Here is a 14,830-nt window from a genome sequence, read left to right on the forward strand (position 1 = left end):
AAATGTTTTGAGAATGATGAGGGCAATGAATGTGCAAATGCGCTTTACACAATTGATGTATGTATGGACTGTGATAGGAGTTGTATGAGCCCCTAACAAAATGATTTTTTTAAAAAACTTACAGCCCCATTTTGAAAAGGATTATAGCAACATTTGTACAAATGTGTTTGATACAATTGATGTATGGATTGGTATAAGAGCTGTGAGAGCCTCCAATAAAATGATTTAAAAAAAAAGAAAATGTTCTAAAACGGATTATAGTAATGATATATGATAGAACAATTGAATTATATACATGAATTATATGCCAATAAAATAATGGGTAAAAAGTTAAAAAAAAATACAATAGCTGGCAGGTTCCAGAGTGGTCTGAGCCCCGGCCACCAGACTAGCCCCACGCACACACCTGCGCTGGCGCTGCCACCTCGCCTGGGCCAGGCCCCAAAGCAAAGGCAAAGAGGCTGCCTGCGAGCCTCAGCGCCATTGCTGAATTTACCTGCAGCTGCCTGGCACCACAAACCCCAAGATGGTTTGCGGGGCCGTCGCGTGTTCCAAGAACTGCCTGTGCGCCCTCAACCTGCCGTACACCCTTGTTAGTCTGCTGCTCATTGGACTTGCTGCGTGGGGCATTGGCTTCGGCTGATTTCCAGTCTCCGAGGGGTCGGCATGGACATCGCAGTGGGCATCTTCCTGTTCCTGATGGCTTTAGTGGGGCTGACTGGGGCCGTAAAGCACCATCAGGTGTTGCTGGGTTTTTTTCATAGGATAATTCTCTTGCTTGCACTTATTGTTCAATTTTCTGGGTCCTGTGCTTGTTTAACCCTGAACCAAGAGCAACAGGGTCAGCTTCGGGAAGTTGGTGGGAATAATACAGCAAGTGCTCGAGATGCCATCCAGGGAAATTTAAACTGCTGCGGGTTCCAAAGTTATAACCGAAATGACACCTGGAAGTGGCCACTCCCGCTCACCGTGTGCTCCAGTATTAGAATATGCTGGACAAGTTTTGCGATCCGTTGGTGGTGTTGGCCTCTTGGGCGTTTGGCTGACCTACACACAGATACAGGAACCAGAAAGATCCCCGTGCTAATCCTAGTGCATTCCTTTGATACGGAAATAAGGAGAATCATTCATTTTCTGATCTTGTTCATGTTCAGTAACTTTTAAGTTAATTTGCCTGTTTAATTGAAACGATACCTGAAAACTACATTACTGACAGTGGAATTATATTATTTTGACTCTTAGGTGTCTCGATTCCCCCCCACCTTTTTTTTTTTCTCTTTCCATTGCTGAAAGAAAAGAAACTCGTGGTCTCCTCTGACCCTCAGTGGTACCTGTACCCTACTGAATTCACAGTGTCTGCGCTGTCCACTGTGGCCTTTCTTCGCATTTGGACCTGCAGAAAAACGTTGTATGGCACTATTATGTTAATCATATATTGACTCTAAATACCTATTTCACTGGAATCATTTTCTGTAGCACTGTGCTGTGGAGATAGATCCTGCCGGAAAATGAATTGAAGTGTATTAAAGCCAGAAAGTTTGCAATTCTATTATGTTAAATTCCATAAGGGAAATCCAAATTCCCTGGGGGGGTTTTGGTGGCCTAGGCAAGGTGTGTTGTGGTGAAATTGGTTAGCATGAAAGTGCTACTTTAGTTCTGGTATCTTTGATGATTACACTAATGTAGTATAGAAATAGCTGTGTCTTTCAGAAAAGTGTTGGCTTCCATTTTGGTCTTTAACAAGTCAATGCAACACAGAAAAACCTCATGAAACATTCTATAATATGTAACATTTACCTTCAGCCTCCAAAATAGATCACATTTGCATATTTCAGAAAGCATATATAACCCTGATTATTCTTTTATAATAATTTGAAGTCCAAATGACTGCATTTTAAAACATGTTACTATTAATATGTGGGCCCACGTAGCAAAAAGATACTGGATTCTTACAAATGGTTAAATACCTTTTTCCATGAATTTTCTCAGTATTGTAACAACAGTATATCAAACCTAAGCATATTTGAATGTGACCGCCCATAATTTGAAATGGTGTTCTATATTAAGTTTAACAATTAAAGAATAGAAACCTTAAAAAAACAAAATAGCTGGCATAGTTCACTTAACCAAATCTACTGAACTATTATCTGGCATAGTCAGACTGAGTGAAAGTAATTATTACCAAAAATTTTAATGAAGAATATTAGAAACAAAAAGTCCTAAAGCAGTGGTTCTCAACCTTCCTAATGCTGCAACCCTTTAATACAGTTCCTCATGCCGTGGTGACGCGCACCCCCCAACCACAAAATTATTTTCGTTGCTACTTCATAACAGTCATTTTGCTACTGTTACGAATTGGGCGACCCTGGTGCAAGGGTCGTTTGACCCCCAACGGGGTTGAGACCCACAGGTTGAGAACCGCTGTCCTAAATCTTATCTTTATAAACTGATGTATTAGATAAAGCAAGTTAAACCTTTGAGTATAATCAAAACGAAGAAATTGTGAATGTTAGCAGGTTATTAAAAAAATCTAAATCTCATTTATTTTCACAGTATCAGTATTAAACTCAAAAGAGCAACTTCATTGTAACTATCACATGCTTCCAAACTATAAACAGCAACCTGAATTTTCTGGGAACACTGAAAGGGGTCTGTCCAAAATCCCATCCTTACAGGAGACAATTTCTCAAGCCAGGCTTCACTAGCATGAACCACAGGACAGCAGATCTCATTATGGATAATGCTCAGAAATATAAAAATATATACTTGAGTCCCGTTCCTACATATCGAAGTCCTCTCCTACATCCATTAAGGAGAGGGACTGACGCAGTGGATCAACAGTCGTCTCAGGCAGAGAAACAACTGAGAGTGGTGGTGCTGGGATGTGCAGGGTTTCTTTCGGTTCTGCACACGGGTCGCTGTGAGTGACAACAAACTCCAGGCCATCTAATAACAACACGTGAATACCTATTACCACATGTATTCTTCATATCATCAGAGGAGCTGGCTGATACAAAGAAGAATGTGGCATCACATTGGAGACAGGCTTATTAACACCCTGTGATGTGCAGGTGACACAACCTTACTTGCTGGAAAATGTGAAGCACATGCTGAAGAAGATCAAAGATCGAAACCAAGTATGAATTGCAACTCAATATGAAGACAATAAAAATCTTCACAACTAGACCAATAGGAAAATGGAGAAAAGATTGAAGTCGTCGAAGACTTCATTTGCTGGGATCCACAATCAATGCTCATGAAAGCAGCAGTCAAGAGATCAGAAGACACATTGCATTGGATAATACATCTGTTGCCCAAGCCATCTTTAGAGTGTTGAGAAGCACGGATGTGATTTTGAAAAGTATACCTGACCCAAGACATGGTATTTTCAATGGCCTCATGCATGTGAACGTTGCATGTTGAATAAGGAAGACCAAAGAATCAATGTATTTGAGTTTGGGTGCTGGTGACGAATATTGAAAGCTCCACGGATTGTCAAAAGGGCAAAGAAATCTGACTTGGAAGAAGTACGCTCCCGAGAGGCATGGATGGCAAGACAGTGTCTTACACACTTTGGACATGTCAGGACAGACCAGTCTCTGGAGAAGGACATCATGCTTGGTAAAGGAGTGTGGCATCTGAAAAAATAAGAAGGTCCTCAATCAGGCGTGACGCAGTGCCTTTGGTGCGATGGGCTAAATCCTGATTGTCAAGAAGACACATGACTGGGCAGTGCTTCATTCTGTTGTGCATAGGGCATCTGTGGGTCGATGGCACTGAACAGCAACCACATGTGAACTTTATGCAAGGTGTAAAACTGGAAATCCACTGCTCTTCTTTATAGGATGTTTACAGCATGAAGATGATGGAGTGTGGTTTGCAGGAAATGTTTGACTTCTATAGGTCTCGGAGGTTCCATAAATGCCCCTGCTTCAACATCTTCAACATCACTTGCAAGGGTTTTTCAGCAGTGAAATCAGATGCCTCCTGGTTTCTCCATTGCGTATGAGCTTAAATCCTAAAGCCCTTGGTTGAGATAGCCTGTGATGCATAAATGGAGGGAGTCTTAACTCCATTTTGAATGTTGACATAGGCTTGGAGACTATTTGATTTCTTTTTGATTATCCACAAGCTTGCAGAACATTTATTTTCAAAACCATTTTACTGAGAACTACAACTAATATCATGTCATCCCATAGTTCAATCACATCAAGCAGTACTGTACAATTACTACCAGTTTCAGAAGATTCTCTTCCTTAACTCCTTGATATCAGTTCCCCTTGAATACCCCTTCTCCACTGTACCCCCAGGAACCCTTCCTGGCCACCAGGTTGCCAGGGTGAACCTGAGCTGTTCCATATTAGTTGGGGGGCAACCTCTCCTAAAGGACCCTGGTGGCACTCCCCAAGTCCTTGACCCATCCTCCATATCACCCCGCTAAGCCAAGGACCCCTTCCCAGAACTGTCTGCCTGGATGCTCTCCTTGAAGGATCAAAGGGAGGACTTGGGTGGTGGTGGTTTCTTTCATTAGGATGAAAATACCTGGGAACATGGATAAGGATACGTAAGAAATCACTGTTTCTAGGATTTCAGTGCATACCCATGCAGTTTATTCCAAACAAAACATGTTAGAAATGCCTTTAAACTGACTTTCCTGGTGAAGACAAATTTTCCAGGGATCCACTTGCCTCACTAAGGTGGCTTCTGTTAATCAAGGTCCAATCAAAAGTGGGAGTGTCAGGCAGGGTTCTCTAGAGAAGCAGAAGCTGTGATGTGTGTGTGTGTGTGTGTGTGTGTGTATTGAAAGAGATTTCAATCAGTTGTACAAGTGGCTAAGTCCAGTCTAGATCAAGCTTGCAGGTCAGGTGTAAGGTGCAAGCTTCTCCTGATCCGTGCACCTTCAGGGGTTGATGACCAGGAGAAAGGAAGGCCCAGTAGGAAGGCCACAAGCTGATGGATTCGGATCTGAATGAATCTGAGCGTAGCCTACTAAGTCCAAGGTCAGCAGTATGCTGATGGCTCCTGAGATCAGCAGGTAATACACCAGGTTGCTGTTTTCACACCCAGTGGAAGACAGCTACCTTCTACACACTGTTCTGTAGACTAGAGTAGGCAACACGTGGAAAGGAACTTGTCTCAACTGTATCAAGGCTCCACAAACACTTGGCTGCGTCAAAGAGTCCCTCATGCAGTTGACCGCACTATGTGAGATCACTAACACAGTGAGTCTCTAGTCTAGGTGATGTGCTGCACCAGGTCAATTCAAGTCTGAGACATTAGCTCAGAAGATTATGGGGAGTGCTTTTTAGTGTCAAAAGATTAGGCTTGATAAAGACTTTTGAGGGCAAAGAATGACTGAGCATACTTATTAGGAATTCTATTTAAATAAATTGAAGAGCACATTGGGGTCACTGGCCAGAAATATTCATGCCAAGGAGTTTCACTGATCCTTCCTAGCTACTTATCTGTTCTCATTCCAGCAATGCACTTGCTCATTCTTTCAACTCAACCAAGCAGGGGCCCAATCTACCCAACAGTCCTGATCTGATCATGATCCACCTACAGGTAATATAAAACAGGGTTCCTTCCACTGATTTCTTTTTTCACGTCTTTGACTCACTGGCTAGGGTTCCCCTCCAACACGATCCTACCCCACCAATGCATGTCTCTCTATGAGCAGCCACAGCCAGGGCAGCCCTGTCCACACATGCAGCTGGGCCCCTCTCCAGACAGTGCATGCCCCAGAGGCACAGCAACTGGGATGCAATCTCTATTGGTAAATGTATGATATCAGTGCACGTGTACAAAACATGAGTTTGTTCTCATAACACACCTGATCCCACTCAATTACCCTTGGAGGAGTTAGAGGGGGAAGACTTTCACTTTCTGTTTCACATATTTGTAGAGCATTTCATGAGTGTCCAAACAGCACATGTATTTCATCGTTTTTTTAAATAGTATTTTTTCAATGCAAGAGGTTGAATTTTGAAAGTAGGATTAATCAATGTTAGTGATGGATGCATCCTTATGGGCCTATGAAGACATACGGATAGCAAGCAGGGGTCCCTGTAGGGGGCAGTGTGAGGACTTTCATGACTGCATCAACCCAGGCCACATGGGAAGGAAGGAGTGACGGGGTGCTGGCAAGGATGGGAAGCCTATGTCTGCACTGGAAAGATGGGAATTCAAGAGGGAAAACTGGTCTGAGAAATAAGCTTGCGTCAGAGGGAAACAGAATGAGGAAGGGGACAAGCAGCGAAGGACAAGGCATGAGACATGTACATACCTGGGGCAGGAAGCAGATTGAACTAGGTGGGACCAGTGCAGATGGGGAGTAGAAGTCTTAAGTAAGGCATACTCTGGCCTTTCATTCCCCTGTATGGAGCCCCCTGACTTTCCTGGTCTGCAGGTCCTGAAACCCAAATAAATTTGAACCTCCTATGTCTCATCCATTATCAATTTGTTGTCCTCTGGATCTCAACATTTCATCTCCAACAATTTAGGGTCAGACACTACCTCGTGTGGGCCATATATTGGAAGCTTATACATTTTTTTTTTTTTTTCAAAATAGGGGAAGTAAGACCTGCAAGTAAGACCTGCAGCGCGCTGGGGGCGAGGGACTCAGAGACTGCTGCGCTGGGACTTCATGTGGGTCTGATGCAGTGCAGGGATGAGATCCTGTAGAGTCTTTACAAAAATGGCACCACTGTGGAACTAGCCTTATTTCAGAAGCCAGGCCACTGTTAATCAGTGACTACTGGATGGCATTTTCACGAGTCATGCAGAACCGAGGAGGTTACTCTTCTAACACACAGTAGGTCGTGGTGGGAGCAGGTAACAGTGTTTCAGAACTGGGGCTAACCATGTGCAAAACACACTTTAACTCATTCATGATTTACAACATTAGGGGCGAAAAAGTCTAATCACTGTATCATGGTCGCACAGCTAAGGAGGTCGCTAGAAAGTAGGCTACATAAGGTCTTAACCAAGAGAAAGGCGGAAGTCCCAGGCAAAACGGAACCAACAGTGAAGGAAGAGAGGACTAAGATTCCTATCTCACCCACTAGGGATCGTCTCCTGAGGTCTGTGTCCACTCAACTATCCACAAAGATCTGAGGAACTCCAAAGACAAGGGCCAGGCAATATTAGGTAAGGATTTATAGGGCCTTTATTGGAGATCACCAGGTCTTTCCTCATACTCTATTTGGGGCCTGGAAGCACCACTGAAACCTGTTCACCAGGGTGACTCTGATGGTGTTAGAAACACCCTGGCACAGCTTCTAGCATCAGAGCAACATACAAGCTCCCACAGCACAACAAAGTGACAACCATCTGATTCTTCACCGAGACGAAACCCTAAAAAGGTTTTCCATTTTGCTCACAGCAACTTTAGAGGACTGAGCAGACTTGGGGGTTCTAAGCATGCACTTCCAGTAACTAAGTGCTTTACCACTGTGCCACCAGTGTTGTAGACGATGCCTGCATATTTGGGGTACAATACGAACTTAAGGCAAATGGGAAATTTTTGAAAATTAAGTAAATAAAGTGATTACAAAGGAAAAGCTATTCTTTACCATGGAATCCCAACCAATATATGCAGAGAGCTAGAACATAGAAATCACCAGTGTTCAGCACTTGGAGGAACAGTGACAAGTGCACACATGTCTACACATCTGAAAATGGCTGCTGGGAGCTCCGGGAGAGGGACATGCCTGTCAGAGTACACGGGAGCATATGAAGGGAGAGGAAGAGAGAGTGGAGCACATACTGGCCCTCTAAGCCTTGACGATGAGACTCCTGTTCAGAGCAGCCAATGTAGAGATGACCCCGTGGCCGGCCCCACTATGAGACATGACATCCCTCACTGACCCATAGCCCTACAGGGGACAACCCTGGAGACACAATATGGGAATTGCGCCTGATCTGATCCCACCACACCAAGGCAAAACACTAAGGGCTTGCAACAGAACAGCAAGGGGAACAGAGCAACGAAGTCCCCATGGAATACCAAAAATAGACTTTGGTGCCAGGGCTTGGCACCTCATCATACTCGACCGGAAAACACTCCTAAAGGCCAACAAACACTCCTTGAACTAACTACAAGCCTTTTTTTTTTTTTTTGTCATTGGCTTTTAGTTGTTTTGTTTTTTATTACTTGGTTTTGCTCTGTCTTGTTTTTGTGCATGTTATTATCTCTGCAAGTCTGTCTAAATAAGATAGACTCGATGAACAATGTGGAGGAGAAAACAACAGGACCAATGGTTCTGGGGGACATGGGAGATGGGGAGGTAGGTGGAAAGGAAGTGGTGTTAACAAACCCAGGACAAGGGAACAACCAGTGATCCAAATCGGTGGTGAGGAGGGTGTAGGAGGCCTGGTAGGGTGTGACCAAGGGTAATGTAACAGAGGGATTACTGTAACCCAAATGAAGACTGAGCATGATAGTGGGACAAGAGGAAAGCAAAAGGAAATAGAAGAGTTAGGAGGCAAAGGGCATTAATAGATGTCTAAATAAAGGCATGTACATAAATAAATATAATTATACATGAGGATGGGGAAATAGATCTATGTGCATATATTTATAGGTTTAGTACTGGGGTAGTAGATGGACTTTGGGCCTCCACTCAAGTACTCCCTCAATGCAATAGCACTTTGTTCTATTAAACTGGCATTCTATGATGTTTATCTTCCCGACACGATTGCTGAAGACAAATGGGTGCATAAGCCAATGTGGTGAAGTAAGTTGATGGAGCCCGGCTCTCAAAAGATATAGCCTCTAGGGTCTTAAAGACTTGCAGGTAAACAAGCAGCTATCTAGCTCAGAAGCAACAAAGCCCACATGAATGCAGCACACCACCCTGTGTGATCACTAGGTGCTGAAGGGATCAGTTATCAGGCATTAAACAAAAAAACCAAATCATTGTGAATGAGGGGGAGTGCAGATTGGGGACCCAAGACACATCTGTAGGCAACTGGACATCCCCTTACACAAGGGTCGCGGGAAGCAGACGAGCCAGTCGGGGTGCACTGTAGCAGTGATGGAATATGCAATTTTCCTCTAGTTCCTGGATGCTTCTTCCCCCAACTCTACCTTACAAATCTGGCTAGACCACAGGATGTACACTGGTACAGATAGGAAGTGGGAACACAGGGAATCCAGGACAGATGATCCCTTTGGGACCAGTGCTGAGTGTGGCGATACCAGGAGGGTGGAGGGCGCGTGGGGTAGAAAGCGGGAATTGCTAGCAAGGATTTATATATAACCATGGGGGATGGACAACAGGAAAGTGGGTGAAGGGAGACATCGGACAATGTAAGATATGACAAAATAGTAATTTGTAAATTATCAAGGGTTCATGAGGGAGCAGGGAGGGAGGGGGGAAATGAGAAGCTGATGCCAACGGCTTAAGTGAAGAGCAAATGTTTTGAGAATGTTGAGGGCAACAAATGTACAAATATGCTTTACACAATTGATGTATATATGGATTGTGATAAGAGTTGTATGAGCCCCCAATAAAATGATTTTAAAAAAAGAAAGAAAGAAAATGGCTGCTGGGTCATGAGGTACCGCATGCTTACACTTAAGCTAGTTCATGCTGTTTATAAGCCTGAAAGCAATAGGGGTCTTTACAGGAGCTAGATCTAATACATAGTTATGGTTTTAAATAGCTGGTCAACAAAGTACTCAAACCACAATAACTGCAGGTAAATTTTATCAATGGATGTACAGGAAGCAGACAAAAATAAGATAAAAAACGTCGGAACAAAGTTTCTAACACATGAAAGCAAAGCAAAACAAACAAAAACCCACCATCCAAATACAAATTCAGTGCATTTTACTGCATGGGAATTAACAATTTCAATATGAACCCACACTTGCTCAGCAGGTTTCACAGCAGCCTTATTGGTGATACTCCAAGACTGCAGGAAGGGAGAAGACGTCACGGACGAAGAAAGCAACCATCGACAGGGCCGTTCATGGGACTGGAGGCTGAAGGCTAATAAAACAGCTGCGCCAGGACCATGTGCTCTCACTTCTCCCAAAGGGACAGAGTAACTCTCATCACACCTGCTTTCTACTTCTGTTGTTTTCTTCCTCAAAGGCTCTGTCGTGTTCCTCATACTCACGTCCTGTTTCCACTGAGGTCCTGAATGGCTAGTGAAGTCTGAGGACCACCCAAAGGCTTTGCCATGTTCCTTACATTCATAAAGCCTCTGTGTACTGTGAGTTTTCATGTGCAGTGAGACGAGGGACAAAAAGCTGTGCCACATTCCCTACATTCATAAGGCCGCTCCAATAAGCTGTGGTGACTGAGTAAGGATTCTCTACAATTGAGTCCTAAGTTCTGCCTCCACTGTGAGTTCTCATGTATTTAGTGAGGTATGAAGACCAAATAAATGCTTTCCAGCATATCTTACATTCATAAGGCCTCTCTCCACTGTGAGCAATCCTATGTGAACTAAGGGCTAAGGAAGAAGCATTCCTTACCTGGATCAGGCTTCTTTCCACTGTGAATTCTGATGCGTTGCATGAGGGATGAGGAGTGATTAAAGTCTTTGCCACACTTCCTACCTTCATAAGGCCTCTCTATTGAGCTCTATGTTGAAGAAGCGTTGAGGCATGACTAAAGATTCTGCAACATTTCTAATGCTCTCGGAAGCAGAGGCGCAGTGCTGCTCAAGAGCTACGTTGCTGAGTCAGGGTCAGTGTGCAGGTCCGTGTGGCTCACGCTAAATGCCTGGCAATGACGCTGCTCTTCACAAGTCTACAGTTTGTTATTCTGGCTGCCAATCACCAGCGGCAGAGATGACCCAGCGAGCTACTGTGTACTGGGGACAGGAAGTACGGAAAACAGCCTATTCAATTCAGACAGCAGGACCTCTTTCTCCTAGCAGAGCCACCTTTCTCGGGTAAGACGGCTTCCTTTCAAGCCCTTCCATCTGGCTTTCCATTTATTCAATTGATTTGGGAAATATTGACACGCAGGCAAAGCAGATAGAGCACTGAACAAACAAACAAACAAAAAACACAACCCATCTGTTCTGAGAGGTCACGGCTTTCCTGTCCTATGGAGTGGTTTTACGCTGCAAACATGGGGTGGCTAGGATGTGAAACACTCTCCACAGCAACTAATAAGAACAAAAAGGCAGTGTCACATGGTCACAGTCCATGAGCACAGGTGGGGATAAGCAGTAACACATGACACTTAGTTTGTGAGCTAGTGTACGGAGAAACAAAGATCATTTTAGGAACACTGGCCAGGGTACCTTGGCTTGGAAGGAAATTCCATCAGTTTGGGAGTGATCCGTGATGGGTTTGCACATGCTCAGTTAGAGCTGAGATGCTCAACGACTACAACAACTGGGAACACAGGCAGAGGAGGCGAGGAGAACCATTGCCCTCCATGGCTGGGAAAATGAAGCAGCATGGTCAGTCTCCAAGCTCACTAGCATTAAGTACACACAGAAATTCAGCCTCTGCAAACTAAAAGGAGCCTGAAGAAACACTAGCAAGAAAGTCAAGCAAAACAGGCAACTTTTATGATGCCGACTGCAAGTGGAGACTTTCAGGTCCAGCAAGCAAAGAGCTAGGCAGTCACCATTTCAGTCTCAAGAATGATGCCGGCCGGAGTGAACTCAGAGGACTGAGGTCACAGGGCAGGGTTTATTTCTATTGCGCATTTTAAAAATTAAAGAAGCAAACAGAAAAAAAAACAGCCATCCACTCAAGTCCTATTCACACAGACCCTATTGGACATGCTAGACATGTCCTGTGGGTTTCTGAGACTGTAACACTTTATGAGAAAATAATATCCAAATAGGCTGAAGTCAATAAATACATAGCATGCTCCTAAACAACTGTCCTCCGTCAACAAATCATTGTTTCTAACAGTCACCATTTTTGCTGAACTTGACAGCAGTCTGGGGGGGAAATGTGCATCTAATTACATTTAGCCATTACGAATCAGGAAATTGTGAAGAAGGCCTGCCCTTGTCTTAGTCATTCCCTGCCAGTGCATCTAGTCCAATTCACAGTAAACCTATCAGACAGGACAACTGCCCTATAGAATTCCCAGGACTGTCCATCTTGACAGGAGCAGGCACTCATCGTTCTCCTGCACATTTTGGGTGAGTTTCAATAGCACACTCTGTAGCAGCAGCTTATATTTAACCTACTGCAACACCAGGGCTCCTCAGTTCACATACACAAGATATACGACTGTATTCAAATATACATATATGGAGCTTCAATATATTCGCCAATAAAGAATCACTACAGGACCACACATAAAAGACTAATAAAACAAGATAATAGCCAGAGAAAAGGTCCACCGGATGCTGAGGGAACTTGATTCATAACACAGAACGCAATGCAGGGCACTGACAGAAAGCACTCTCCCTTTAAGGTGTGGGTCCTAAATGGACTCCCTGACTAGTGTGAAAAATGGAGCGCTCCACTATCCAAAAAAAAAAAAAAAAAGTTGGAGGTTGAAGGCAAGGTACAAGTGCTTGAAATCAAGATGTGTGACCAAGGTCTGACAAGTCAGCCACTGAAAACTCCGTGGACTAGAGCTTTACTCTGACGCACTCCGCGTCACCACGTGGAAGGGTCAGGGTTTACTATGCAGAAAGATCCAAACAGGCAAAAAAGCAACTGCAAAGAGTTTATGCACCAAGATTTGTCATAAATGAACAATAAAAGCGTTAAACAATAGCATAACATGTGAAAGAGATTTCCATAAAGATAATTCATCAAGTCATGGGAAAAGCCCCTCACTGCACAGAACATACCTGATTTCAGAGGGCTTATACATCCAAACTTTGGAAACCTCATCTTAGAATTCACATTTCATTTCACATGCCTGTGGCTCCTTCGTCAAGCCGCCAACTGCAAGGTCAGTCGTTGCAGCCAGTCCCACGGGGTTGCTATTACTTGGAATCAACTTGAAGGCAGTGTTTTTGAAGTTTTCTGCAAACAAGCTTGGTCAAACCAAATAGTACACGGAATGCAAGTATCCACTATGAAAATATGGTAAAACTCCAAACAGAGGTCAATGATTGGCATTATTGAGGAGTTCTCTGGGTTACAAATAAGGCTGCTAATTGTAACATCGGTAGTTTGAAACCACCAGCCAATCTGAAGGAAACTCCCATAAAAGTTACAGCCTCAGAAACCCACAGGGGTAGTTTGACATTGTCCTATAGTCGGAACTGACTCAAAGACGGTGAGTTTTTATGTGGTGTTACAAAAGTCCATGCAAATATGTTCTTTAAATAGTGTAAATTCCAAGCTACCTTTTGTGTAAGAGAGGGGAATAGGTTTACTGTTGTATTTGCGTTCTTAACATCCATTCAAAGACTTATCTTTCTGTATTTGAGAAGATGATATACAATCAACTGAAAGTGTCTCAGTAGAAACAGCAGCTGCTCCAGAAATGTTCTGCGAACAGGAACTGTAAACTCGAGAACTTCAATGCAGCATCTCAGACGATGAGCGTCCCCAGCAGCAAAGCCCACTTTTATGACAGATTATCATTCCACACTGTGGAGAGCGGCTGAAAAGTACAGGGACTTAATCCCAGCTCCATCAGAGATGAGCGGCAGGCCTAATACTTACACGGGGAAAAACAAGTTTCGCACACATTGCAGAGCCTCCAGAATATAACATTACTCCAAATCACATGGCTCTGGAGAGCCCACACATGACCCGGCTGGACTCACTCTCCCAGGTGCCTCATGCATTAAGGAGTTCTCAGAAGGACCCAGGCCAGTCAGGACCCCATGAAAAGCCAGCACCTTTTGTTGTTAACTCTTAACTCTTCCATTTTCTCCCACACCCCACAGCAGGAGAGGTGGGCCAGCCTGCTGTTTTGGAACTGCTACAGAAAGGGCTCCAGGGTCAGGGGGGGGAGGGGGAGGGAGCCAAGAAAAAGACTTGCAGAAACGGTACAAGGATGGCGCTGGATCCTTGGGCTCAGCTTCCTCAAAACCAGAAATCCATGTTTAGACTCTGGTCCCACAGTTCTGTCATTGAACACAGGGAACCAAGACCCAGGATGGAGATGGCGACTCCTTATGATGGCAGATCGGAGGGGCACGTAGGAGTCACATAAAGAAGGTAGCCGTCATGTCAGGCTTGTAATCCCACTTGTGCCCACGGGAAAGGTCCAGTAAGGGTTGAGCTGGGACCCTGGATGACTCTGAGGGCTCAGACACCTTGCTTCCTCTGCCACCTTTTAACCTTATCGAGGAACCTCAGGGCCAGCAGTAAGCAGCACCCAGCTCCATCCATTCAGCCTCCACCCTTAGTTACCATACACCCATTCTCTGTAAGACTCACCATCCTGGCTCCAGCTTCTGGACGTCTTGTTGAATTAGCTCTACTTCAAGAACACGCTTCACAAAGCGGGCTGGGTGTGGAAGCAGAGCCACTGGGAAGTTTGGACACAAGTCAATGATGTGTGGTCTACAGTCAGTCAGAAGGCAGGAGGTGAGGTGTGAGCAAGGACGTCACCCTTGGTCTCTACTTGGCTAGAATAGAGATGTACAATCATCACACCTGGCACCTGAAATGCAAGGAAACACAGTTGAGTAAGGAGGAAATGCCAGGATCTTGGCCTTTGACTCTCGCCTTGGCTGGAGCTTTCTCCTAAGCTCAAGGTCAAGTTCCATCCTGAGGGCATCTGCAGTTAAGACACATGCTGATTGAGCAACTCAGAACAGGGGCTTGCATTGTTCGTGTAGTTCCACAGGTCCTTCCTCTAGCAACAACGGCAAAGTCTAAGCAGTTTCCACATCCAAGAACACGAGGAGCACCTAAGGCAGTGAT

At 44.4% G+C, this 14,830-nt stretch overlaps 1 protein-coding gene and 1 pseudogene across 4 annotated transcripts in view; one reads left to right on the top strand and one right to left on the bottom strand.

Moving 5' to 3' along the window:
• LOC123521755 (zinc finger protein 883-like) overlaps positions 1-14,830 on the bottom strand; it is a 56,201-nt gene that overhangs the window by 36,751 nt on the left and 4,620 nt on the right. For 2 of the 4 annotated variants that reach the window (XM_045290809.1, XM_045290805.1), the window contains exon 2: positions 14,342-14,567. In XM_045290809.1, coding sequence (XP_045146744.1) covers positions 14,342-14,344 — 3 coding nt within the window. In that variant the 5' untranslated portion in view covers positions 14,345-14,567. Of the gene's footprint in view, positions 1-12,792; positions 12,982-14,341; positions 14,568-14,830 lie in introns of all 4 variants that reach the window. The other 2 variants (XM_045290804.1, XM_045290803.1) reach the window with 2 other exon arrangements.
• LOC101643799 lies at positions 527-1,106 on the top strand (annotated as a pseudogene).

Source organism: Echinops telfairi, unplaced genomic scaffold (assembly GCF_000313985.2).
Source record: "Echinops telfairi isolate 266 unplaced genomic scaffold, ASM31398v2 ScPeMD7_56;HRSCAF=191, whole genome shotgun sequence".
Classification (NCBI taxonomy): domain Eukaryota; kingdom Metazoa; phylum Chordata; class Mammalia; order Afrosoricida; family Tenrecidae; genus Echinops; species Echinops telfairi.